The sequence below is a fragment of the Argentina silus genome, assembly GCF_951799395.1.
Source record: "Argentina silus genome assembly, chromosome: 1".
Lineage (NCBI taxonomy): Eukaryota > Metazoa > Chordata > Actinopteri > Argentiniformes > Argentinidae > Argentina > Argentina silus.
In genome coordinates, this window is record NC_139655.1 from 16,043,938 (window position 1) to 16,071,775 (window position 27,838).

The 27,838-nt window shown below is 42.7% G+C and overlaps 1 protein-coding gene across 4 annotated transcripts; it reads right to left on the bottom strand.

Annotated features, from left to right (window-relative positions):
* Positions 1–79: 79 nt before the first annotated feature.
* On the bottom strand, positions 80–26,977 carry fgf12a (fibroblast growth factor 12a; the record flags this gene model as incomplete). 4 transcript variants are annotated; one of them, XM_083666205.1, is made up of 6 exons in its annotated part: positions 80–195; positions 1,166–1,364; positions 12,001–12,104; positions 14,690–14,800; positions 18,771–18,818; positions 19,728–19,923. In XM_083666205.1, 6 exons carry the CDS (start codon positions 19,921–19,923, stop codon positions 80–82), a joined length of 774 nt encoding a protein of 257 aa, XP_083522331.1. The 4 variants fall into 4 exon arrangements, with proteins under 4 accessions (XP_083522331.1, XP_083522330.1, XP_083522333.1 ...); XM_083666204.1 differs by having other exon boundaries at positions 19,719–19,923; XM_083666207.1 differs by lacking the exons at positions 18,771–18,818; positions 19,728–19,923 and adding an exon at positions 26,887–26,977.
* Between the last annotated feature and the right edge of the window lie 861 nt (positions 26,978–27,838).

The following is a 27,838-nucleotide window of genomic DNA, read 5'->3' on the forward strand; positions in this document are numbered from 1 at the left end:
GAGGGCGTGGTGGTGAGGAAGGGTCTGTTATGCCCCTCCCCCTTTGTCAGGAGGAGGCCCCACCCTTGGGGCCCCGTTGCTATGTTGAGTTCTGGTTGACGGCTTTCCCGCCATTCATGGTGGGAGTTCCTGAGCTCTTCCTGGAACGCTGTTTCTCCTCTATCTCATGCATCGATGGCTCCCTATACATACACACTGCAGAGAGTGGACATAAAGGAACGGGAGAGAGGGGAAGATAGATTGAGGGAATAGAGGGGAAGATGGAGGGCAAATGAAGAGATGGATGGTGCAGACAGAGAAACAAGGTCAAGTATAAGGTTGGGACAATTACTGAACTGGGCTGGGGGGGGGGGGCAGTATCAGCTCTTCTGTGAGCATTATTACATATCTTTAAAAGAACACTCACAACAAACACATTGAAGACATGATAAAAAAACATATTTTATTAACATTTATAAAAGAGTGCCCAAACTCAGATTAATGGGGGGGTCACGTTTGTATGTAAATTCTTGAACCACTGAGGTAAACTTGGAAAGGCTGCACCTTTAACCCTCAAGATAACAACATATTTCGCCCTTTCAAACTACCTTCCAGGATATAATTATTATAAAAAATGCCACAATAACAGCAATTTCAATGCGTTTTCCTCCTTGAAACATCTTTAGACATAGAAATAAAGCAATCTGAAGTGAAAATGACAAAAACAGACTTTTTTACCCAATTATAGTGAATGAGATAGGTTGAGCAAACCAACGGGGGCCCAAATCAGCCCAAAATGTCAGATACTCAAAAATTTTAAAATTTTAAAACAATTTTTATGGCAACAGTAGTGCCATAACGAGTTTTACATGAACAACTTAAATTTTAATTAAGACTTTATTTTTTCTGACCCTATAACATTTGTAATTACCTGAATACCAAATAAATACAGACACCAAAGAAAATAGTTTGGAGTTGTTGGGGACATGTTTTTGAACTAAGGAATGGGAAGATTCAAAGAAACTACCAATTTCTTATTATAACAATAATCATCTGGTAGCTTGAGTATTAACCATCTATGATGTTATCCCATTCCCCCACTATCTCACCATAAGGGGAACCAACCAACCTCAAGTGGTTATACATGCAATACTGTAGGACATCCACATCCGCATAACAACCTTACCTTCAATGGGTCGGGGCACAAAGTGTGAGGAAGGCTTGGTCTTCTTGACCCGGTTCCCCTTCATCACCTGGCCCTCCTTGGTGAGGCCCAGGAACCAGGCCCTGCCTGACTCCTGCTGCCGGTACACAGTGGATGAGTAGATCACATAGTAGTTCTCAAACACAGACTCCTTGAACTTGCACTCCGGTGTGAACATTTCCTGAGGAGCCCCAAAAAAACAGGAAGTGAGGTTTGATTTTGTTGTTGTGGCTACAGTAGATGGGTTGGGTAAAGCTATGATGGTATGGTGATCGAAAGGCAACATTACAGTATCTTAGGAATTGCATGTCCACTTAATAATGCATGTATGTTACATGATCAGAGTGCACAATATTTCAATTTTTTCTTTGGGTTTAGTAATAAGTATATTGGATCTGGTTCAATACATTGTCCTAGATGGGTTTTTGCTTGGTTTGGTTGTATCAGATTGTATGGGGTCCAGATAGATGTCTGGATCTCCTGCTTATGTGGTGTCATCTCTGATTTGGCAGGGTTGGTATGTGGGGTGATTTTTCATTCATCTCTGTATCCTCCAGGATTCTGTGCCCTTTTAAGGTTGTCCCTTTGACTGACAGCCCAATTCTGCTCACTGCTGGAGGTGTCTGTTCCACTCCCGTACTTGTTTGTGTTTCTGTGTGTGTGTGTGTGTGTGTGTGTGTGTGTGTGTGTGTGTGTGTGTGTGTGTGTGTGTCTGTGTGTGTGTGTCTGTTTGTGAGAGAGAAAGAGAATGCATAATGTCCTAATCATGTTTGAGCATTCATGTCTGACTATATCACTATACATGTGTGCAAATTAATTTGTATGCTTGCATATACATTTGTGTGTATGTGCGTGTGTGCGTGTGTGTGTGTGTGTGTGTGTGTGTGTGTGTGTGCTCGTTTATAACACAGTGGTGTACGGTTGTGTGAAGGACTCTAGATATGTGCCCGTGTGTAAGCCTGTCAGTCAGTGGGGGTGTGGACAATCACATGGGGAGTTGGCGGGCGAGTTTATCTAGGCCTTGTGACACGCTGTCAGGGAGCAGATGCCTCTCTTTCTAGAGTGTCAAGGAGGTCAGATCGCTCCTGTCCGATAGAACCCACTGCAGGGGCACTCAGACAGGGGTCATTTACCTCAGACTCCCCTTCCCCCTCTCTGCCAAGCCCCCCCTTCCTCCTTTCCGTCCTCACCCATCACCCGCCTTTGCCAGCCACACTGACACATTCCGGAACCCCCTCCAAATTTGGCCACAAGGACACCACTCTATATCTGTTGGGCTTGTAACAGGGAAGCTTATACAGTACAGTACATAAGCTCTGATGGGGGAATGATAGTAGTGTCATCTTGTTTATTGTTTAATGACAAGTGAAAGGGATGATGAATCAGGTGTGAACACTGTATGTGAGCGAATACCACTGTGCACACAAAAAATACTTGTTCACACACACACACACACACACACACACACACACACACACGCATACAGGTCTGCCGTTAACAGTTTGCCCTTCTGCCAGGAATGCATAATGAAGAAAAGCTGTTACTGGCTCACAGTAAGAGAAAAAACACCACCTTTCAGGGGTAACAGGCTGTGCTTGGAGAGTGTAAACTGATTAAAAGGACGCTAATTTGTATTCTGGGGTGATCTGAAGGAGAGGAAAAGAACTTGTTAGTGAAACTGGCCACGTGGGGCCGCTCACACACACACAAACACACACACACACACACACACACACACACACACACACACACACACACACACACACACAAGCACAGTATACTACAAACACAGGAAGAACACAGGAAACAAGGGGCAGATAGAGCAGACGTAGAACACATAGAAAACACAAGGGATAGAGGCAAAGAAGACAGAACAGACATGAGTACACAAACAAGAATAAATGTTTCCCATTTCACAGAGAAATTAATATATACATACTGTAGAATAGTCTGACAGATATACAGCAGGTGTAGGAGGGAGAGATAGAGGAGATACAAAGATACAGTATGAGCTGCAAGCATGGACCAGGCTTCTCAAACAGAAGTCATTTTCAGAGACTGAATCCAAATTGAACTGAATCTGATTCTGAACCAGAATTAGGTCTGTTTTGGGGGGGGCACTAAGAGTCCCCTCTATGGAACTCTGAGGGGTCATTATTATTCTGGGTGTAGAGCCGGGTTAGGCCTGTGCGAGTCTTGTCTAGACTGCTACCTCAGTCACATTGGGAGTGTAGGAAGGACAAAGAACCAAGGGCACGCACAATTAATGGGCAAACGAGGCACACACACATACACACACACACACACACACACACACACACACACACACACACAATCATTTATACACACTAACTCATACTTTCACCCTCTCAACTGATACCAGGCATAACTACAGGCATAAGCCCCCCCCCCCCCCCCCCACACACACACACACACACCCTCTCAACCGTCTCATTAGCACCCACATACGTAGGCTTATTGTTTCATTTGATTGCAGAGCCAAACAACCTTACTGCTAATCTTCAACATTTTCTATTTCACAAATGTACATTTGTCGTTGGTCATAAATCACAGACACACAGCAACCTTCACACAAAACACTTCAGTTTACATATGCAGTGTGGCAGCTCTGTCCCTAAAAAACTGAAGTCCCCTCCTCCCCCATCCCAACCCCCTCCACTCCCCACAACCTCCACTCTCCTCTCTGTGCCTCCAGTGATGGTTCCACTGCGGTACAATTTCTTCAGCAGCGCCCCCAATATAAATAAGAACTAATAAATAAGAACTAATAAGTCAGTGTAAGATTGAGAAAAACACTGACAACACTTTAGAAGCCATTCGGAAGCAAGGTACAACAGGACAGTCTGTGTGACGTGTGAACATGTGGGAGTGTTTTAATAAGAAGTGTGTATTAGTGTTTGTTTGAGGCTTTTCTTGCACGATAGTTTGTGTGTGTTTGCCTGCATGTATGTACTGTAAGCATGTATGATCCTCAAGGATTTGTGAGTGTGTGTCCTTTTGTTAAAGATAGATGTGTTTAAGATACAGAGAGAGAGAGAGAGAGAGAGAGAGTGGTTACCGCTCTCCAGCAAAGTAGGTCACAGTGAAAGTGTTATAAATAATGGAGAACTCCTCACTCCAGCTGAACCCCTACGCATTTCAGCTCTCAACACTCAACATCAACATCACACCCATGGCAAAAGCCCTCATACACCACACAACATCAATACAATGTTCAACACTCCAACCTTACAATCCACCCACCATAGCCATAACACTCGATACCAACTCTCTATAACACCACCGCTGATGACAGTCTGTTGTTTCCATGTCGGTAAAGCATACCTCAAATCATCTACACCACAACTGCCACAGCCCTCAACACTCCAAAACTATGGAACCAAACACAATGGGACTATTGCTGTGTCAGCTAGCTGAGCATAGTTATGCCGTCTAAACCCACAGAATTTAAACTGACAGTTGTGTAAACGATATTGCTGTGTCCTCGCACCTGTGGTTAGAGCACGCTTATGTTTTAACTTGAACTCAGTTGCAATTACAGGTCATACAAATTGCGAATGAGTTGCATTCTTGCTTAAACCATGTCAGAAGTAGGTTTAGAGATATAGCTATTTTATTGAGGAATATAAACCACTTTCAGTACACATTCATATCATGATATTTTAAAACATCCAATGGTGTCACCATCATGTATTGACAAACACAACCGCGAAGGCACACACGCAAACGCCGACACACACACACACACACACACACACACACACACACACACACACACACACACACACACACACACACACACACACACACACACACACACACCAAGTTATCTAAACTCTCACACACCCAGCCCTTCCCCATGTTCAAGGGCTAGGGATGATCCATACATAAAACTTATGTAGTGTAGACTTCAGAAATGTACACACAATATTTAAGGGCAGCTAATACTAAGGGAATCATAGAACGCATCTGTGCGCTCCCTTTCATCACCTGTTGAATGATCACACTGGAGTCACAGCAACTACTATTGTATATTCTAAAATAAATACAGTTATTGTTGTACATCCTGTTTCCATGTCATTGTGACAATTTCTTAATTTTGTATCTCTAATGTATAGGCCTGTGGTAGCATTGGCAGGTGCGCCGCCTTCCCAGACAGCACACATGGATCGGATTTACGTTGTTACTACATCTACTACGAGAAATTACTGATGCACTTTACATGGCATAGATGTAGCACGGGGACCTTTTGCTCAGACGGCCTCCAGATGGCGGTAATACAAAAGTGCATCTCAAAACTATCTCCAGCCACTCCTTTGCCGACCAGTGGTTATACATCAGCATTATCAGTATGCCATATGATTGTGCCTACCATGGTTTAGGAGACTATATGGGGTTTGCTATAGCACAGTAACTAAGGTGTGCATGCTGTCAGATTGCAGTCTCAAAAAAGACTGAATTAAGCGCAAAGCACAAGTGAAGCGATTTCCTGCATCTCTCTTTATGGAAAGCCATTGTATAATGAATGTATGGCCTACCAGTTGTAACATTTGTCTTCCAGTGAGCATTGGTAATACATCAGGGAAGCATATGGTACGATAAACAGAGTGCCTCTGTAGAAGAAAAAACAATAACATTGGTAAGGGAACTGGCATATGTAGCGCCGATGTATAACCGATGGTCGGCAAAGGAGCGGCTGGAGATAGTTTTGAGACGCACTTTTCTCGATGTATTACCGATGGAGGCCCTCTGAAAAAAAATAATCTATGCGCGTATAATTTCTCGTAGTTTGGATGTAGTGATGGCGTATAACGATGGTCTGCCAAGGAGCAGCTGGAGATTTGAGACACACTTTTCCTGATGTATTACCGACGAATCCCCATGCAACGTGAGTGCATCAGACATTTCTGGTAGTTTAGATGCAGTGACGATGTCAATTTGATCTGTGTGCGCTGTCTGAGAACACTCTTTGGTAAATATTGAATGAACCCTGTTTCATCCGCTGTTTGTGGGCCTCTGTAACCTGCGTTCTGCCATGGCATGCTAATTTCTCATGATACACGTCTTGAGAGATGGGCTGCTACATATAGCCAAGGAGAGCTTTCTTCCTTTCTTTAATTAAAATGGTCTTTCAGCTGTTATTGTAAAAGCCCAGCTTCTGACCGATCCTCTCCTCTTTGTATGGGGGAGGAGATTTGTGCTCCAACCCATAAAAGTGATGATGAGGGCTCTGTGGAAAAGCCTTAAAAGCTGCTGACTCTGGGGTTCAATTCTGTCTGGCTTCAAGTGGTAATTGGAATGTTATAACCCAACTTAGTGGGGCTAAATGTTGATGCGATTGGGTGCCAATGGAGTGAATTCAGTAAAACTTAACTGTGAACTTAGCTGTGTGTAGGGTGCTATTTATTTATACATGTGAGGGTGTATTCTTGTCTGGTTGTACATTGGGTTGGTCAGTCCCCATATGTGTGTAGGTACTGTACAATATATGTGTGTATGTGTATGGGGGGGAGGGGATTTGTCTCTCAGCATGTTCTGTGATTGTTTAAGTTCATATATATTTGTTCATCACTTTCTCCTTATGTGAATGTGTCAACTAAATACAATTGGACTGAGTGGTGAAGCCTGTTTCTAGACTGAGTAAGTTAATGTAATCTTGTTTAAAATCAGTGTGTTGGTAGTATTTTTTGTAGCTATCCTACCTGAAACCCTGGGACCTAGTTTCTGAAGCCCTGGGACCGTCTATCCTGACGGTCAAAGCGCAACAGCCTCCTGACACAAAGACGAAGGAGTCCATCGAGGAAGGCCAAACTACAAAGTATTTTTATTCTATTTGATTATTTTTTCACTACTCTGACTGCACAACCTACATCTTGTATTGCCCACAAACCCTCTATCTCTATACCGGCAAATATCATAATGTGCTTTCTCCCCATTCCTGTTATTTCATCCCTCAGGAGGACACAGACGCTACACCCCCCCTCGCAACCCATCTAATCTAGTTTACCCACCATGCTCAACTGACCACAGGAGGACTTTGGAACTGCCAGTGAGCGGTCCGGAAAGCAGAGGCTATCTCAGTTTACACCTGCTTCATGTCCCTCCACTTCCTTGCTCTCACAGAGACATGGATTACACTGGAAAACACAGCTACTCCAGCAGCCCTCTCTGATGCCTACTCCTTTTCTCATTCCCCTACACTCTCTGGTTGTGACCAGAGAGGTCACATAATGTCCTTCCGCTGTCACACCTGCCCATATCCACCTTTCGAATTCCATGCTGTTTCTGTCACCTCCACAGTCAAACTTCACATTGTTGTTATCTATCGTCCCCCAGGTCAGCTTAGCGACTTCTTAGAAGAGATCAATGTCCTTCTCAGCTTCTTCCCTGAGGACAGCACACTGCTCTCACTACTGGGTGACTTCAACATCCAGTCAGAGAAGCAACACTCATCTGGAGTACTTGACCGTCTCTCCTTCTTCGACCTTATCCTGTCCCACTCTCCTCCGACTCATAAGGCCGGCAATCAGCTCGACCTTGTCTTCACCAGATCCTCCCATACCTCCAACCTTACTGTTACCACTCTTCTGGTTTCTGATCATCATTTTGTATCCTTCTCCCTTCCCCTCAAATCCACCCCCTCCCAGTCAGACTCTACCCACACTGTATCCTCTTGTTTCAACCTGCGTACCCTCTTCCACACCGCTCTCTCTTCCTCTGTCTTGTGGTCCTCTGTGGCTCAGTTGGTAGAGCCTCTGACCCAAGGAATGTTCTCCACATTTTCCTCACTCCTCAACTCACCTCCTCCCCCTCCTCCCTGTCTGCAGATGACTTTGTCACCTACTTTGAAAAGAAGGTTAGCAGCTCTTTCTCTCTTCCTCTCGCCAACACTGCTAGACCTCCTCCCAAACCCACTGCGCTACACTCGGTCTCTGGTCTATCAACTCTTTCCCCCCTCTCCCCTGATGATATTCTAAAACTGGTCACATCCAAGCGGGCAACCACCTGCCCTCTCGATCTTATCCCCTCCCCCTTTCTCCAATCCATTCCAAAGACCTCCTTCCGGTTCTTACCACCATAATCTATTCCTCTCTGTCAGATAATAAATAGTTTGGATAAATACATTTACATTTGTGTGATTGTGCATACTTAAGAGTATGAGCTCCCTATTTCCTGTTGCCACCAGAGACGAGTGTTCCACCCTGACAGACTCACGGCTGAGCAAGAATCAGACGGCCATTACGGCACTGCCACATCCCTTGGGAGACACTCATGGGAGACAAAATTCCCCTCTCCCCATACAGTGCTGCTGGACATAATCAATCAGAGTTCCTCCTCTCTCGCTGCAGCACATTCCCACAAACGTGCTCCAGCCTCTCCAGTATTTTAATCCAATTGAGACAATGGACTAATATCTAAAATGGTGAGGCCCTCTTTAGGTTAAGCGGATGCAACAGGAAAGAAACAGATAACTAGTAACGGTTCTAGATATTGGATCTCTCAAGTGATCTCACATTCAAACCTGCAGTATTGTATACTACATTTTTAACTTACACCACATAGTCATTAAAACAACTCAGTAACAGCAAAACTCGACAACAGATGTACAGTAAAAAGGCTGTGCGCTAAGACTGATGTGAAATCAAACTGATATAGAAAAAACTAAGGCATGCACTCTTTTTTAAATATAAGTGCCCTCGGTCAGATACAAGGAACTGAAAAGGGCTATTGCTGTGACAGCTAGCTTAGCATAGTCATGCCGTATAAACCCAACAGAGACACGCTTTTGAAATGTAAATACACAGCTGCTTAAACGTGACTGCTGAGTTCTCTGGTCTGTGGTTTAGAGCACAAGTAAGTTTAACCTTGATCTCAATTGCAATGTACAGTAGTTGAAAACGTTGCCGCTTGTGTGACAATGTCGCCAGCGTACCATGATGGTAGGAGGCTTGACTATTTGTTTTTATTATGTTTTATTTCAGTTAATTCACCTTGGAATTAACAACCACCAGGAGGCATCATTGAGCAATTCTAATAGATATGCTTACTATGTGTTATAGACCACTTTCATTGCCACCTGATGATTTACGTAAAAAATGCGTATGAGTTGTTCCAATTTGGAAAAGGACAATTTATTGGTCAGAGACACTTCATAAAATGATGTCAGACATGGAATATATGTGGCAGTGTGTCCGCAAAATTGCATATGGCACACTCAAATAGTTAACTTTCATATAAGTGTCATATCATTGTTGTAGCCTTGGACAGTTCTTGATATGTGTGACATTCATGATTTGTAGGCTACACATTTTGATTCAGCTCCTGTGTGTGCTTGCTTTTGCTCCACTTACAACAAGCTCAAATCGTTTCTCATTAATAAACAAAAGCGTGAAATTTATCTAGCCACAAGACAGTCTTTTAGAGATACAATTCGAATGCTGAGTACAATGCAGTCCCACTCCTCCCCTAGAACAGTAAAGTTCTTCATTTAAATATGCATAAGTCTGGTGACTTTTGACAGGTTGGCTTTTGGCGATGCCAGAGCAGAAAATTAATGACACGAACTGCGCTCTTTGCTTTATGTGTCCATATAGTCTACTGCTGAAATGTGCAGAATCAACTGAGAAACATTATATTGCTATGAGTTAATTAATATGCAATTTCGCAGACACACTGCCACATACACTCACCGGCCACTGCTAGTACCGGGTTGGACCCCCTTTTGCCTTCAGAACTGCCTTAATTCTTTGTGGCATAGATTCAACAAGGTGCTGGAAAACATTCCTCTGAGATTTTGGTCCATATTGACATGATAGCATCACGCAGTTGCTGCAGATTTGTCGGCTGCACATCCATGATGCCAATCTCCCGTTCCACCACATCCCAAAGGTGCTCTATTGGATTGAGATCTGGTGACTGTGGAGGCCATTGGAGTACAGTGAACTCATTGTCATGTTCAAGAAACCAGTTTAAGATGATGTGAGCTTTGTGACATGGCACATTATCCTGCTGGAAGTAGCCATCAGAAGATGGGTACATTGTGGTCATAAAGGGATAGACATGGTCAGCAACAATACTCAGGTAGGCTGTGGTGTTTAAACAATGCTCAATTGGTACTAAGGGGCCCAAAGTGTGCCAAGAAAATATCCCCCACACCATTACACCACCACCACCATGCTTTCATGTTGTTCATGCCAAATTCTGACCCTACCATCTGAATGTGGCAGCAGAAATCGAGACTCATCAGACCAGGCAACGTTTTTCCAATCTATTGTCCAATTTTGGTGAGCCTGTGCGAATTGTAGCCTCAGTTTCCTGTTCTTAGCTGACAGGAGTGGCACCCGGTGTGGTCTTCTGCTGCTGTAGCCCATCTGCTTCAAGGTTCGACGTGTTGTGCGTTCAGAGATGGTCTTCTGCATAACTTGGTTGTAACGAGTGGTTATTTGAGTTACTGTTGCCTTTCTATCATCTCGAACCAGTCTGAACATTCTCCTCTGACCTCTGGCATCAACAGGCATTTTTTCTGATGCTCGGTTTGAACTTCAGCAGGTCGTCTTGACCATGTCTACATGCCTAAATGCATTGAGTTGCTGCCATGTGATTGGCTGATTAGATATTTGCAATAACAAGCAGTTGAACAGGTGTACCTAATAAATTGGCCGGTGAGTGTACATGCCTACTTCGGGGGAAATTGATAGGATAATTACTCAATTGGAGAAAGCTTGTGCGCCTGTCAAGTCTATACAAATAAGTGAATTACAGTAGGTGAAATGTGGCGAGAGTGGCAAACTTTACAAACTATGAAGCTATACCCATAACAGTCAAACCTAACATTTTGGCCATCTGTATCATTTGGAGGTACAATGTTTCATCTTTCATCCCTCCATCCCATCATTGATTTCCACATCCGTCACAGAAATCACCTCTGTCACAATTTCGACCTCTGTCACAAAAAATGGCTTTACTCATAGAGAAAATATCACATCATATATCATTGGAAAGCTTAGAATTACAGCTTTGATAAATACATTTACAGTATGTATATACCAATCCAAGATTGTCCCTTTAAAACGTGAATGACAATTCTCAAAGTGGTGTACGACTGGATTTATTGAGTCAACATCGACCCCAAAGTTTATGGAGTCCACTCTTTCTCTCTTGACTCCAAAATAGCAAATTCTCCCAAAATGACTAATACTGCAATGTCAGGGAGTGTTTGTAATTGCTTGTAATTAGTCAATTTTTAAGACCCAATTTGAGCGGACATCATTGTGTTGATGTTTTGTTAATTTGTGTCTTGTCTGAGTAAGGTCCTCTTCTAAGCCCCTTGTGGGTTTCCCAAACTTACTTGATTTTGCTTTGCCTTGTGTCATAATTGAATGTTCTTTGTGCAAAAAATAAACTAACTTTACATCCACGTTTTACACTGATTTGATCATGTGGCCTTGAAATAAAAATACTCTGCAATAAGGACAGTTTCCTATGTTACCTATAGAAGAAATATAAGTGGACGATTCAAATAATACTTACTTTGACAGAACAATCATGGTTAACTACCTTACAGGTGTAGCGTAAACTAGGCAAATCTCTGTTTTTGAGGAACACCCTCAGCGCAGCTACACTCAACAATGCTAGGTGACAACAGCCCAAAAAGGTTTTACAAAGCTCCATACTAAAATAATTGAAATCTGTATCAATGTATCCATAACACACACACACACACACACACACACACACACACACACACACACACACACACACACACACAAAATAGAGAGAGAGGCAGTTGGTCTTACTGAGCTGTAGAGGAAGCCCTCCCCATTCATGCCGATGTAGAGGCCAGCCTTCACCCCTTGGATGGCCACCACCCTCAGACCCACAGGTATAAGATTAAACAGGGCTGGAAAAAGAAGAGAGCCATAGAAAAAGGGAAGAGTGAGAAAAGGAGAGAGAAATATTACTCACCTGAGACCTCAAGATACACCTCACAGTAACAGCCCTGTGATTCATCTGTGTCCGGGTATAGCTAGATGAATTATGTAGGAGACTGAACACACTTCTGACATAAGTGTAACCTGAGTAAGATTCCTGTATTCATGGAGGATCTTGAAGCAGTGCAGCGCTTCCTTCTGTGGCGGAATTCCCTCTTGCTAGGGAAACTATCCTACCAGTCAATCATACTTACCAAGACGCCCACATACATATAAATCCAATTGACTGCCCCAAACCCTAAATCTGTGTTTATCAACAAATATCATTACATGACACTGGAATGATACCTAAATGCCTTTTATGTTTTTACTGGTGCATCAGCATATTGGGTAGGACACAGACAGAGGCAAGTAAATGTGTACAAAAACGATGATGAAAAGATATTCACCCAAATGTAGGATTTAATCACTTATCAACATTTTTCTCAATCTCTTGAAGCACACATATTTGCATGTGCTGTCCTTGGTATATCTAGTGACTATTTAGAAAGTACCATATTAACAAAAACACCATTTTGAGTTCATTAAGTGCACAATTCCAAAGGCTATGTAATTCAAAATACTTAGGTATTTAGGATTTCAGGATTTCATATTCTTTCAAGTCAAGAGTTTGTCCTTGCCAGGGTCACCATAGACTGTCAAGGGGATTAGTTTGGACCATTTTCATTTGAGTGAAAAGAAAACAAATGAATCTAATTGCAATGTTAGCCTACTTTCAGCAGGGCAGGTCACACCCAGTATGCAGTGAATGTTCTTTTTGCTGATCCCAACAGTCCAACAGAACCACCTCCTGAAAATAAATTATTCCTGCCGTCGTCACCGCCCATGGCAGAGGTCAGGAGGTTGAGCAGTTCAAGGGTGGAGGTAATCTATTATTCTAATAATCCATCACAGCGATCGATAGGTGAGTGCAAAGCTTTCTTCTCTCATTTCTCTCCCTCTCAATCTCTTTCTCATTCCATCTCTCACCCTCCCTCTCACATCCTACTCTCTGTATCGGTACATTTCTCCCACCAGTTCTCTCTTACATTCTAACCATTCCTACATTTTCTCTCCTTCTAGTACATGTTTTCCTTCTCTACCTATGTCATCTTCAGTCTGTCTCAGAGCTTGAGACTTCTCATGGGGAGAATTATTCATTTGGTACAAATGGAGAAGAGGGTATTTTTAGTTGTATTTGCTGAATTATTTACTGCAGTTTACTGCACTATTTCATCCCTGGGCTAGCCTTGCCAACCAACGAGAGGATTGCCTAGAGAAGGGGATATCCTGATACGGCTGAGCCAAATCAGAACCACTCCCAGAATACTGCAACAGAGCCCCAGTAACTCATATTCCAACAGCAGAACTAAACTTAAACCTGCTCTGAGGCCCTTAAAGATCTAGCACCAGTTTACGGACTCTGTTCTTTATGCACAAACGTCCCTCAGCAGGGAATGTTACAAAATATATCCTGAAGGCATGAATGCTTGTAAAGCACACTGTTCATTGTGCAGAAAATTAAGACAGAGAGATCATTCTTTCACAGCTTGACTGTTCCTGACTGAGAGGCTGTCTCCGTCGCCCCTTTGACTCTGCTCCTTCAGAATGGACAGAATGTTCCAAAGAGACAGATCGGTTGTTCCTTTGTTCTGGCACAGTTCCTCGAGGGTAGAGGCAATTCTCAAGTAGCAATGGGCCTTTTAGAGGCTCTTCCTCAAATCCAAAACTGTTCCTAGAAAAGACTAACTTCCTGAGGGACTGTTGGTCATGCAGATACTGCTCCTCCACTGAGGCACTTTTCTGAGGTGCAGATCTTTCTTCAGGCAAAGCTGTTCTTTCACTGGGGCATGGCTCCTGGGGAGATGCTGGGGAGAATCAATGAGCTGATTTGGAAAGGTGACCATGGTAAACATAAATAAAAATGAAGTAGTGTGGGAAAGGCCTACAGAAGGATCCTAAGGAAGAGATTTCTCTTGAGAATGAAACTGCCCAACAATTACAGTAAGTGCTGGCCATGAGCATCCATAGAGAAAATCGACAATCACAAGCTTTAGAGTGGAATAAATCAAAACAATGTGGCACTTACAGTGGCACACAAGGGATGTTTTGCTCAGCGAAGGTGGGGTCATTTGATATGGATTTACATATTTCATTGTTCTCATTTAGGGATGATATTTCAATGCAAATATACTATTCATACCATGAATACTTTTACGCTTCAATGGATTTCATCCATATTCCAAATATTAACCAGTGCAATTTACTAAACCACAAGGTCCACTGTCCTAATTCATTATCACTTGCTTAACTGAAGAAATTATTTATTTTTACCATGCACACAATAAATAGTGAGTATATATTATGATTAAGTCATTATAATCATTATAAAATACAATACCATATGAGAAGCTAAATGTACTAAATGTAACCACTTAAAAAGTGGTACTGAAGGTAACTTGGTGACTCATGGTAAGAGCATTGCATGCTAGGAGTTGTAGTGTCTGACACTCACTGTAGTCGCTGTTCTCGTCCTTGCTGCCATCGATGGTGCCGTCCGGCTGCATCTGCAGGTAGAAGCCCTGCTGGCTGAACAGACGCGTCACGATGCCCTTCAGCTGCGGCTCTGAAACAGAGGAAAGACCCCGCCACGCCCCCCCAGGGGCACGTCAGACCACGCCCCCCATCATCACCTCACACCACGCCACTAAGGCTCACGCTGAGTAGGCTCAAACTGGTTAAAACACATTTTGGGGATGGTTCATTATAAAATACTGGTTATCAAATTTGGGTCAGGGCTGAGAATTGACTTGGTACTTGGTATAGACCGTGACAATTTGTATGAATCCATGGAAATGGCCTCAAAGTGTTATAATACAACTTGCTAACTTTTCATATCTGAACAGATTTGATGCACCTGCAACCATTACACTGTATCTACTGCCCTCTTGTACACTGGTGATGTTAATAGTGGGGTGGTTCTTGAAGGTAATGATGCAACTGTGGATGACATAAAGTTCAGGGTATGCCTGATGTTGGGTATACTAAGTAGTATATCTGATGAGTGACTTGTCTTGAAACAATATCTTGAGTATGTCCCTGCTGACCAGTAACCATGTTTGAACCTAGCTGTTTTTGAGAAGAGGGTGAGACAGTATGTCATAGTCTGGGTTTTATTGACACAAATTCACTAAATAATCCCTAATCAAATGCTGTGGTTATCCTGAAGAGAGCCGGCTCAAAGTTTATCACAGCTTAATAATACCCCTGAGTTGACCTCCAACTTTGTGATGGTGATATTTGAACAAGGCCAGGATGCTGCTGGGCTTAGGCTAGAGCAATCAACACTTGTGAGGGAGCAAGTCGGAAACAAAGCTTAGCCCAAGGCTATGGGAGCCCTTAGCCCAAGGCAAGGCTAGAAAAATGTAAGTGTGAAAAGTCTGTTCACTGTATCTGTAGGGCAGGGGCGCTTTGTGAGAAACAATGATCTGAGTACTCTCAATGGTCTTTCACACATATTTACTTTGATTATGTGGATTGTTTGGCTTGTTTAGAACTTGAATTGAATCAATCGCACCAAGTGCACTTGGGCGTGGTCTACAATACATTTTTGTGAGCGCACTGCATTCTATATGCAATTGTGTTCGTTGAATATTTGGGTGATATGAAAGCAAAATATTAAAACTTTGCAACGGTTAACCTGGAACAAGGAAGTTGCTAGAGTGCTTGTGTTTATTTTTTCTTATCTGTTAAAGTTAAGAATAGCAATCATCATAGCAATCATTCAGAAATAATTAATAAATCCTTTATCTCACTGTGTTTGACCTAAAATAATTGTCCTTGGATGCAAGTAAGTTCATATTCCATTTAATTTTGTAATCATTTGTCAAAAAGGCTTGTTTGCAAGTGGACAAGACCAGATAATTTGAGATGATGCTGTACCTAGAGTATCTGACTTCAGACTACGGTTATAACCACCATGTACACATTGGATCTAGGTGGTATTAAGCTTGTCCTGGAACTGATTAGTCTCAAAGAGTCCTTATTTGATCCATACCATACTGCAGAGCCCAGGGTTGGCGTGGGAAGTGACCCAACATCAGTGAGAGTTCATGTCGGCTCAACTGTACATCATTCAATTCATGCCCATCAATCCACAACTCACCTACCCCCAAGGCGAAGCCATCAATCCTTGGGACAGGCCCGCCAACATCCATCATGGGCAGGGCAGGGCAGGGAGTGGTGTATGTGTGTGTGTGTGTGTGTGTGTGTCTACTGTATTTGTGTGAGTTTATGAGAATGAGGGGGAAAGATGGAGATAAAGAGACAAAATGGGGTGCAGGGCTTACAAGAACTAGTGTTTCTGCAGGTGAGTTTGTGTGCGTGATGGGGGCGGGGTCATTTGTTTGTGCAATCCTTTAGAAAAAGAGCTTACGACTTCAGCTGAAGAAAGGGACAGGGAACCTTTCTCTTGTTTGAGGGGGAAGGACACGCCAAGAGACTATTACTGTAAGTTCACTCTATTTATTCAAAGACAATTTAGGGCAGTGTGTGTGTGTGTGTGTGTGTGTGTCCGTATGCCTGTGCGTGCGTGCATGCATGTGTGTGTGTCTGTATGCCTGTGCGTGAATGCATGCGTGCATGCAAGTGGAGTATGCAGGTATATGTGAGGAGAAAGAAATGGAGTGGTAAAATCTGAATTTGAGTGAATGTGTGGATAGTGTAAGAGAAGATTGTATGGGCTTTGGCTTGGGAAATGTCGACCGTGAGAGTATATACAGTGTGTTCGGGAAGTATTCAGACCCCTTCAATTTTTCCACATTTTGCCATCAATCCACACACAATACCCAATAATTACAAAGCTAAAACACATTTTTAGAAATTGTTATTAAAATTTTAATACAGAAATACCTTATGTACAGAAATATTCAGACCCTTTGCTATGACGCTCTCACAAATTAGCTCAAATGCAAAAATGTCATCAACAAATCACTCAATAAGTTGAATTGAGTACATCTTAATGCAAAGATAACAGTTAATGTAATTTGGAATTAATATCTTTGTTTTTATAGGGTCTCTGATTTGCATAGGAATCAAATACACACTGTGGATCAGGTTGTCATTACAAACTGAGTAAATGGAGAGGAACAAAACTGCTCAGGAATGCGATCCTGAGGCCTGGGGAGACTTACAAAAATCTAAGTTGAATGGCGGAGAGGAAAAAGCACAGTCGATGGGACAACATAATCTCAGTCACTCTACAAAATAACTATAATAAAATAAAATAAATAACTGGTCTATAACCAAGTGGCCAAAAAGGAAGTGGCCTTAATGGAAAATATCTCATATCCATAATTGTGTTTGCAACATTGAATTCAAATGATAAAGCAAGGAAAGGTTTTACTACAAAGCATTAAGTTTAGTGCAAATCCAGCACATACAAGGCAGTTTCCGCACCATCCCTTGTGTGAAGAATAGTGGTAGCTGCATCAAGTTATGGATATGTTTGTCACCAGCCCCTGCCGCTGGGGAGTTTGTCAGGATCAAGAGAAAATTATGAAATTTGCTGAGTTGGTAGTGGCATCCTAATCTACACAGTGTGTAATTGATTTCTATGCAAACCAGATACTATATAAACAAAAGATATTCATTCCGACATCACATGAACTATTATCCTTGTACTCAGATGGACTCAATTCAACTTGTTGAGTGACTTGTTGAAGACATTTTTGCATTTGAGCTCATTTTAAGAGTGTCATAGCAAAGTGTCTGAATACCTATGTACATTAGGTATTTCTGTATTTCAATTTTAATACCAATTTCTAAAAACGTGTTTTTGCTTTGTCATTATGGGGTATTGTGTGTGGATTGATTAAAAAATGAATTTAATCCATTTTAAATTGAGTCTATAACACAACAAAATGTGGAAAAAGTGAAGGGGTCTGAATATTTACCGAAGGCACTGTACCTGTGTGTATGAATGCGTCATTGAAATTGTAACTATGTACCAACTTTTATCTTTGTACCAATGCAGAGACACAAACAAGTACAGTTTGGGTATGTTGACAAATGGTGTTATGACCATGAAATGGTGAATGGTCACCTCTACTGTTGCAGTCGACACGTTTGACAGGAAAAACACAGTACGTAGATGCACACCAATATACGGACCTCCACCACACTCACACAGCAATACTTCACGTTACACACATGTTAAACACGCACGCACATAGATACACCAGAGGAGCAGAACAAATAGAGAGAATGAAAACTGATCCAACACATAGGAACAGAAAGACTAAGAAAAACAAAGGAGAAGAGGGAGAGAGTTGCCATAGACAAAGAGACTACCGCTCAACTAGACAAATAAGAAAAAGAAAGAAAGAGAAATTAGATCCAAATCGAAAGCACAGTATAAAGAAATCAGCATGGGGTCACCAGCATCAGACAGGTGCTGAAAGCCCCCATCCCTCCCCAACCAGAAACCCTCCCACCTCCCTTCCCTCGCAAAAGGCTATCGACATGGGCGCGAGATGGGGCGGGGGGTGGAGACGGGAAAAAACACAGCACACACGGATGGAGGCTGAGCTACTGACCTAGCCTGCCGCCCTTACGGGACACCTGTGGAGGTTTCGAGGGCGCATCTTACGGGGGATAGAAGGAAAAACAACATTCTTTTAACAGACAAATTCTGTTTGTCAAAATGTCAAATCATGAGCATTTAGGGATAATGGGGGGTCTGTCTATGCCTATCAGTCTCTCTGTCTCTTTGCTCTCTCTCTGACTGTGGAGACAGTTAGTTATACATCATATGACACAGTTATTTGGATTAGGGGAGGAGTGATTTGCACCGTTCCTTTTTAACTGTGCACCAGGAAGGGGGAAAACATTACCATAGTGTAGTAGGCACTGAGCCCGGGTCCATCAATACAGCTGGGTAGCCTTTTAATCATTATAGCTACCTCCTTACACTGCAGTAAACCACCCCTCTGCAATAAACATTTACCATTAAACATTTCATCTCAAAAGAGCCTTGGTGCACTGCGGTGCAACTTCTCTCTTCTTTGTCTCAATCTGCATTCTTATTGAATTGTAAAGCTTTTTAATTGTAAATCCTTGCAGGGAGTTGTACAAATGGAATGTAAAATAGCTGGCTGAAATATTTGTAAATGCATAGCCTACATATTTAAATGTAGCCTATATTTTGTGCCTAATGCACGCAGCCTTTGACTAAAATAGGATGACAACAATGGTGCTAAGATAATCGATTATTATGATAACAGCAATATAACATTAATATTGGTAACGTCACACATATACATAATTTTACATTAAGGCTGATACTGTAATATGTGGATAAACTGTTGTGTCGTGTAGTGGATCTCGACAGACACGTGAGCTATGGAACAGGTGGAATTTTCGCATCGCATTTCCAGCCACCGAGGCGAAATCTACCTCCATCGGATTAGATTGAGCCTTCGACTGCGGTAATGCCACGTCTCGATCGAGGGGCTGGGACGGGGAATCGTTTCATACAAAACCACAGCACTGACCTGGTCGCCGCCGAACAGGTCTTTTCTTGCCGCTGCAGAAACGGACTTTGCTGAAGACCCCCAAGAAATGCCGCTCGCATATGGAACGAGGGTCTTTGCTGGGGCTGGGGCGGCGTTTAGTAGTGGAGACCCTGTCGCTGTTTGACTCCCTCGCCTGGCGTTTCTGACGGATCAGGGAGCTGGCGATTGCGGCCATCTCCCTCGCGGGCGAACCGAACCGAACAGAACTTGGAGTCGCTGGGCAGAGGTCGAGTGGTTCTTGGCGCAAACAAATCGGAAAAATCAAAAATACGGTCCACGCGGGTTTAGCCAAATGTCATTGTGAATCCCCTTAGCAAATCCACCGAGTCCTGCGCATCATCGCGTTTAAGACAGCATCCTCTTAGGGAACGATACCAGGTAGGCTAGCCGAGAGTTCCTCGCAACGAGAGCATAAAATGAACGTTTGCCGCTGTACCATACAATATCTGTCGTTAATTTACTAACATGACGAAAATATAAATTATAATAATGTGCAACAGTGGTAAATAAGTGAGCGTTTAATTGGAGCGTGCGCAACTGTGAGTTTCAGGTATTCCAGGTGAATAGCTCCGTGTCTGACAACCACGAATGTCCGCTCGTAATCCTCATTTGCACGAAATGTCGATGAATGGCACAATATCCAAGACTTCGCACATGTCAATCAATTTATTCACCAAGACGAGACAATCCAAAAACACAACGCCAAATTGAGTCGTAGTCAGTAGTCAAGTAGTAGGCAGCAGCCGACTTGGCTGCCTCGCACGCTCTCCAAGACTACTGTAGGCTACGGACATCTGTGCCTGCGAGCCAGTCGCTTTAACAGTCCCTCCGACTATAGTCGGGGAACATCATCACGCAGCGAGATTGCAGTAGCAACATGGTGATTTGACTTGACGATGACAAAAAAAAATCTCCGTAGTTAATTGATAGGCTACTAAACCGTGCCAAAACGCCTATTTTTATAGCATACAAAACGATTAGTTGAAATTATGATTCCAATGCGTTCCGTATGGATGTGGGTGCAAGCGTGAATGGGCTCACAGTTCTCTCTCTCTCTCTCTACGCAATCATACGTGATTGAGGTTTGGATGAGGAATTCTCCAGGGCTTAGAGGAGGGAGAGGGGGGGACTATGCATTGTACTGTGTTTGTCTCTCTGTGTGTGTGTGTGTGTGTGTGTGTGTGTGTGTGTGTGTGTGTGTGTGTGTGTGTGTGTGTGTGTGTGTGTGAGTGAAAGAGAGCGAGCATCTTCAAAAAAAATTCTTTGCATAACGCTGTGCAAAATTGTCCACCAATTTCAGAGGTGCAGGTCGGTCGGAACCGCATTCATATTCTACATTTGGGACAGAGTTGTAGCCAACTTGGCCTGATGCAATTGCCAGTATACCATTAGTATAGCTCCTGATTTGATGTAGACGTTTCCTGATATGCCTAATACCTATAAGACATAACTGAAGGTGCTAATAAGTGACGGTTTGGTTAAAGGTAATGTGCAACAGGTGTTGTCACACTACCAGATTCTTCACTATAGGAATGACTGCACACAATTCACTGATAGAAATTCTCAGCTCATATTGATAAGGGAGGCATGCGGTGACAACAGGAAGCACACTGAATACTCACACTCATACACATATGGACCACATGATGAGCAGAGTGACCACACACTGACTATGCCCTAGTCTCGTGTAGCCATACCTCCAAATCACATTGTTACACCTTCTTTGGAGGTCTGCAGAATTTTAGATTAGCCTATCTGGATTGAACTGGACGGAGCGATGGGAGAACGTGCTCGCAATTTCATCGGGATGTTACATTCCAAGAACCCTCCCTCGCATGGCCGTAGAATGGTTGCTTGTTGTTATGTGTGTCGTCTTTATCGAGAGGAAAATGACTATTTCGCAGAGAGTTGTTGCCCATGCTAGTTTACAACATTGAAGAAAATGGAATAAAACCGAACTGAATTCTGTTTTTTGGCGCTCCACCTAAACAAGGTATATGATTGGTTTGACGTGTCATGATGCGTCACTCATTTCAAATGGGTTTCCACCCCTTTGTAGCTACTTTGTGCAAAGGATTTTCCCAGGCTTTCTCGGAAAGCCTGGTCTCAACAAACTTAACAATGCCCTAACACCAAAGCCAAATAAAACAATAGTTTAACCTTAAGATTAGGTGTTAACTTAAATAGACTGTCATGTGTTCTTGTCATTACATTATGGGGTTGCCATGAACTGCTGTGGCATGCTATAACAAGTGTTGTCATTCAATGCCAGAGTTAAGAAAATGTTCTGGCAGCCCACCTCAAGTAAAGTGCCAACTCTTGAACTCTGTTGCATTACCTGATGAGAGAGAGGGTTGTGTGTGCAGCCTGCTGTGTGTGTTTGTGTGTATATCTTTCTAGTGCCGTGTCCTATGTCGAATGTGCGTCATCATGTGGGAGTACATACAGCACAATAGCACAGAGAGTAGGAGGCAGGAACACGTGAGTCCTACACAAACCTCTTGCCTCCCTGCGTCAAATCGCCATGAAACATTTATGGGCTTCTTCTAGGTCCCGGTTTGACATCTCCTCATCCAAAACTGAATCCATGGTGAGGGAAGCTACTCCCTCAACACCCCTTCACATACGTTTTACAATAAGGGACAAAAGTGCTTCATGTCAATCTTGGGATCTCTCTTGGGATTCCAAGTTTAGGTCTTGGTTGGTGAAGTATGTGAGTATGTGTGTGTGTGCGTGTGTGTGTGCAAGCGAGAGTTTGGGAAGGTTGGAGAATGTCTAGAAAATGTAAACAGAGATATAATCTGAGCCTTTATTTTAAGTGCATAAAAGAAATTGATATTACCTCTACTGAATATCAATAGAAAATCTGTAGCCCTATGAATGTCTGTGATAACCCATGTACAGTATATGGGTTGTATGGGATGTATATTAGGGGAGGCTGGTGGAGGTAGAAATTGGAGGACGGGCTCATTGTAATGCATGGAGTGGAATGAGAAACGGTATCAAACACGAGTTATCAAACACAGCCTCCCCTGTACAGTATATCATTGTCACAATAAGAGAAGCTATTCCCTAATGGGTAACAACTCAGTGTCTATACCCAAAGTGAATAGTGAATTGATATCAACTATCTCTGCCTGAGATTCCTGCCTCATTCCATCTGTACACAAATGATAAAACACTTTTCAAATTTAAGAGTTTCATCCAAAAACGCTATATATCCATTTGCAAAATGTTTGGTCATGTTACATGTATTATAAAAAATCGAACTAATCAAGATTAATTACAACGTCAAGAAGGTGATGTTTTAACAAAGCTACTGTCCTTTCAAATGTACAGTATCATAAAGGATTTTTTATCTCATGACAGCAATCATTTTATAGGAGAGAAAGTACATCATTCAAAGTTTTTCCATTTTGCATGGAGGCAATCATTATTTTTCTATATGGAAACTTTCAACAAGCTTCTCATCAAAATACAGATGCATAACTGGCATGTCATCTATCAGTGACAGTTCATCAATGTTTGCCTTTTATGTCATTTCCTCTCTGTGTAAGGGCTGGTCATATAGCATCAGTACTCCATCACCTTACTTGGTTCTAGTGTGTGTGTCCCCAACACTGCTTCAGCCTGCCACGCTAAAGCCTAGGCATTAGCTTGGGGAGCAAACATGTTCAGGTCTCAGGCAAGGTTACTGATCATGCAAGAGTGGTTCTAAACCACTTCACTTACATTTCACCACCCTTTGACCTCCCCCTTGTCTGCTTTCACCCACGTTGGGTGCCACAATAATAAGATTTCCTTTTTGTTTCCACAGATTGAAGGCATATTGTAGGTGCATCAACAAAGTTTAACTGGGGCTCAGTCTGTTTCAGAGAGAGATTCCTCTCATTTGACCGGAAATTAAATCATACTCTCACTGACAAAAAATGGAATTTAAATGTTCTCTCATATTTGGATACTATTGAAACTATTACTCCTGGTTTGAAATCCCACAACAAAAGACATACCACAGAATGTGAACAGCTCTGCAGATTTCATGACATCTACCACCACATTGTGGACAGTCACTAACATTGCATCTTTGTCATGCGTCAAGAACTCTTTCTAGCTATTGGTCCTGAGACTATAAAGTATTCACTCATTCATTCATTAATTGATCGCAATCTGTTCCATAAGCACAATTGTATTTACAAGCATGTGCAACCCCCCTGCCCTTCCTCCAACACACACACACACACACACACACACACACACACACACACACACACACACACACACACACACACACACACACACACACACACACACACACACACACACACACATTTCACTATTGAGCATGGTTTGGAAAGTCAACTGCTTGGTCTAAAGTTTAGACTATACCAGCAGGAAGGCAGTAGATGTCAATTTTGGCATCAACACTGGCAATTTGGCAAAACACTATTATAATTTGCAAACCATCAAAGCCTATTGCAAAATGTTCCTGATTACCCTGCAACAAATTTGTGGAAGATTTCCTTGGATTGGTCATCATAGTGGTACATACTGTGAATCAATAAACTTTGTGTTGCTGGGCGCGACAAACATCCTGTTTTAAGTGTTTAAGTGTGCCCATTCAAAACTCCATTACTCAAAAGCCAATATATTCTGCTGGCTCACTTTTAGATCAATGACAGAAAAGAAGAAATTAAAAGCCAGCTCTAAATTGAAAGGCAAGACCACCTCACAATAATCTATAACCAAGCTACTGTAGAGCTACCGTATGTAGCTATAACTCCTTGACTGTAAATATCAATATATGACAATACTGGAAGTTGCTATGACGATTACTTTTCAAAGACTTACCCACTAGGTGAGGTCATGATGCTACCGGGAAAATATCTATAACTTGAAATGCAAAGGGCAGATGCGAAATTATTAAAAGTATTTGTGAGATTGTTTTGGCATTTGAGCTTAAAGATGATATAATATATGAATCACCTATATATTATTTTGGTTTATTTATTTGTATGTATGATATTTACAGTATCAACATTATCCTGCATATTATCCACTTATTTAACATTGTATTTGAAGCTTTGTGTTGTTGGCCCTCTTTGGATGAAAATGTGAAAAGTGGAATGCTTCGCACAGGTGTACAGTACACTTTGCACAAGTGCCAACTTCACACAGGTGCAAACACTTAATAAATCAGGCCATTTGTTCAAAATTACTGTGAGGTGATTTTTACAAGAGGACCACACACTTTTGATCTTCTTTATTTTAGACCCAGGCTGGATGGTATCTATGGAATTAACCCTCCACGGGCTAAAGGTTAAGCTGCAAAACAATGAAAAAAACAAAGCAATCATCAGTGGGGTCACGGCTGAGCTTACCTCAAAAAGTCTGCAATTTGCATCCAAAATTTGCATGATAAAATCCTACCCTTTATAACTTAAAAACGAAGTTAGAATATAGAACAGTTCAACTTCAAAGACATGTTGGCACAGTTTCACCTCAAACTTACTAGAATGCACCCTGTCTGAAGAAACTGCATTTGCCTAACCATTTTGTGCCTCATCTCTGTCTAAAATGTATACTATTGATACTATGATTAAGTTCTGATTGAAGACACCGTAGTTCACTTAAAGGGTTAAAAATGCATGTATAGGACAGTGACAGTGCTTCTTTATCCGGGTCTTGGAGATCCCACTGTGCATGCTGCTTTTGGTCCAACTACCCCAAAGGAATCAACTTTGCTTAATGGAGTTTCTAATTGTCTCTGCCCTGAATTTGAGAGCATTTGAACTGAAAGTTGAGATCGTATGTGATGAAAGGAATTGTTGGTGTTGCCTTTGCTTCAATGTAACGTCTATTTATTTCCTACATGAGAAAATGTGGAATGCTTTATAATAGTACTTTATGTCATTGGAAAATAACTGAGTTGGATCAGAACAGCACTGCAGTATATTGTGGGACCATGAATGCAGAACAGGACAGGGGTCTCAAACCTAGAGGTCGTTGGGCTGTGTGTGTGTGTGTGTGTGTGTGTGTGTGTGTGTGTGTGTGTGTGTGTGTGTGTGTCTGTGTGCGCGTGCACACGTGTGCATGTACATGTATATGTGCGTGTGTGTCAAAGTCAAAGTTCTTTATTGTCACATACTCTGTGAGCATTGCAGTGAGATGCTTACTTCACACGGTGCCTCAACAGTGTTATACACAATATACAATAAAACTGTACTAAATGCTTAAAATGCACCATAACTAAATTCCACAATATAAATACAAATGCAAGTACTGGTTATTAGCAATAGATTAACAATATTAATATTAACAATATATGGGTAAACATTATTAATATATATGTGAGTGAGTGTGTGTGTGTGTGTGTGTGTGTGTGTGTGTGTGTGTGTGTGTGTGTGTGTGTGTGTGTGTGTGTGCCACTTCCATTTGTTCAACCAGACGCATTGATGTAAAATGTCTTTGTCTTTCTTTTTTTGTATTTCTTTGAAACTGAAGTTAAACCTTGACAACTACACAGGGATACATTTCCAAAAATAAGATCTAAGTGAACTGATTAAGGCCGTGGAATCTGTCATCGGAGAGTGAACCAGAATAACCAACACATCAGAATTTCTTATGATGTGTGCTGTCCATGGTGCTGAAGTGTAAACATGCCCGGACACCGCCACGTTGCTGTCTATGGTGCGTTACTTGTTTGCAGAGGGCCACAGAACTGCCGGGTAGTTTCCAGGCCGCATAAGTTTATGGCATGAACCCGTTCTGTATTGGTTGTCCTGCTGCTGGCCTGTTTTATTTGCTGCATATGAATAAGTATTTTTTAGAATAGCTTATAGCTCAATGAATGTCCAGTTTCTCAGAGAAAATCACTGATCAAGGAGTGTTAAACTGTAAGGGGTTGAACACAAATACTTGGGTTTCTACAGTAGTGCGGGGATGACGAGCCTCGCGCACTACCGTCACTGCGCCGCGATTCGGCGGAGAGAGGCAAAACTCGGGACAGAGACAAGTGCAACGGGAGGCTTATACCGCAGGCTCGGAAGATGTTACTCATTCATTCGGGTGGCCAATGAAATCGTTTTACCCCTCTTTCATCGCTCAAGAGAGAAAGCATGCAAGGGTAGCTATGTCTCACCGCTGGTGATTGTGGTCGGCTTCGATCGTTGTCCACAGAAACACTGCAGCATATGCGCTCCTTTCTGAAGGAATGGCCTCAGAATCCTCATTGATTTGGGTTGGTGGGAGCCTTCCTCAATCCAAGCAATCGGACACGCTATCACAGCACAGGGTCAGGTAGCATAGCGTAGCCACCTCGACTAGAGCAGCATCTCTCTATGTTCACTAGCCTCAAAACGCCGGAAGGGCACAGTCTACAGGACAATTTACGCTAAAACGAGGCATCTTGAGTGTTTTCCCCTTCTCAACCCGTCTAACGACGGACATTCGCGTTTATAACAGACTGCTTCAAAGGCAGGCTACGCAAGGACGTTAGAATTTGCTCCTAATTGTACAGCCCCTGTCTACGCGTCTTTACTAGCGGACGTAATAGGGAGGGGGGAGATGGGGGGAGGGGGGAGGGGGGCAGAGAGAGAGAGGAAGAGGCGGGGGGGCAGATAGAGAGAAAGAGAGAGCGAGAGAGCTGGAGAGAGAGAAAGAGAGAGAAAGCCCTTGTGCGAGCGTGCACGCGAAAGTTAAACTGCAGGGGTAAGTGGCGGGACGGCCACGGATGAGGTAATGCAGAGTTGTTGTCCATGCAGGCAACAGCGCGAGAGCACAAATATTGGGACTAAAAAGCCATTTGCGATCCACAGGGAACAGGAGGACAACGCATAGTCTACGTCAGATGCAGCCTACAATTTAAAGACAACGATGTGTTGTAAGGTCATGATCAGAAATGAAAGTTCAACTCAATGCCATGCAGTAGCGGACTGGCCATCTGGAGCACCGGCAGAATTCCCGGTGGGCCGGTCGATCTGTGGGCCGGGGGCCGGTGGATGGGCCGGTCGATCTGTGGGCTGCGCGGCCGGTGAGCGACGCGATATGTGGGCTGCGGGGCTGGTGTATGTGCTGTCGTTTTGTTGTCCCAG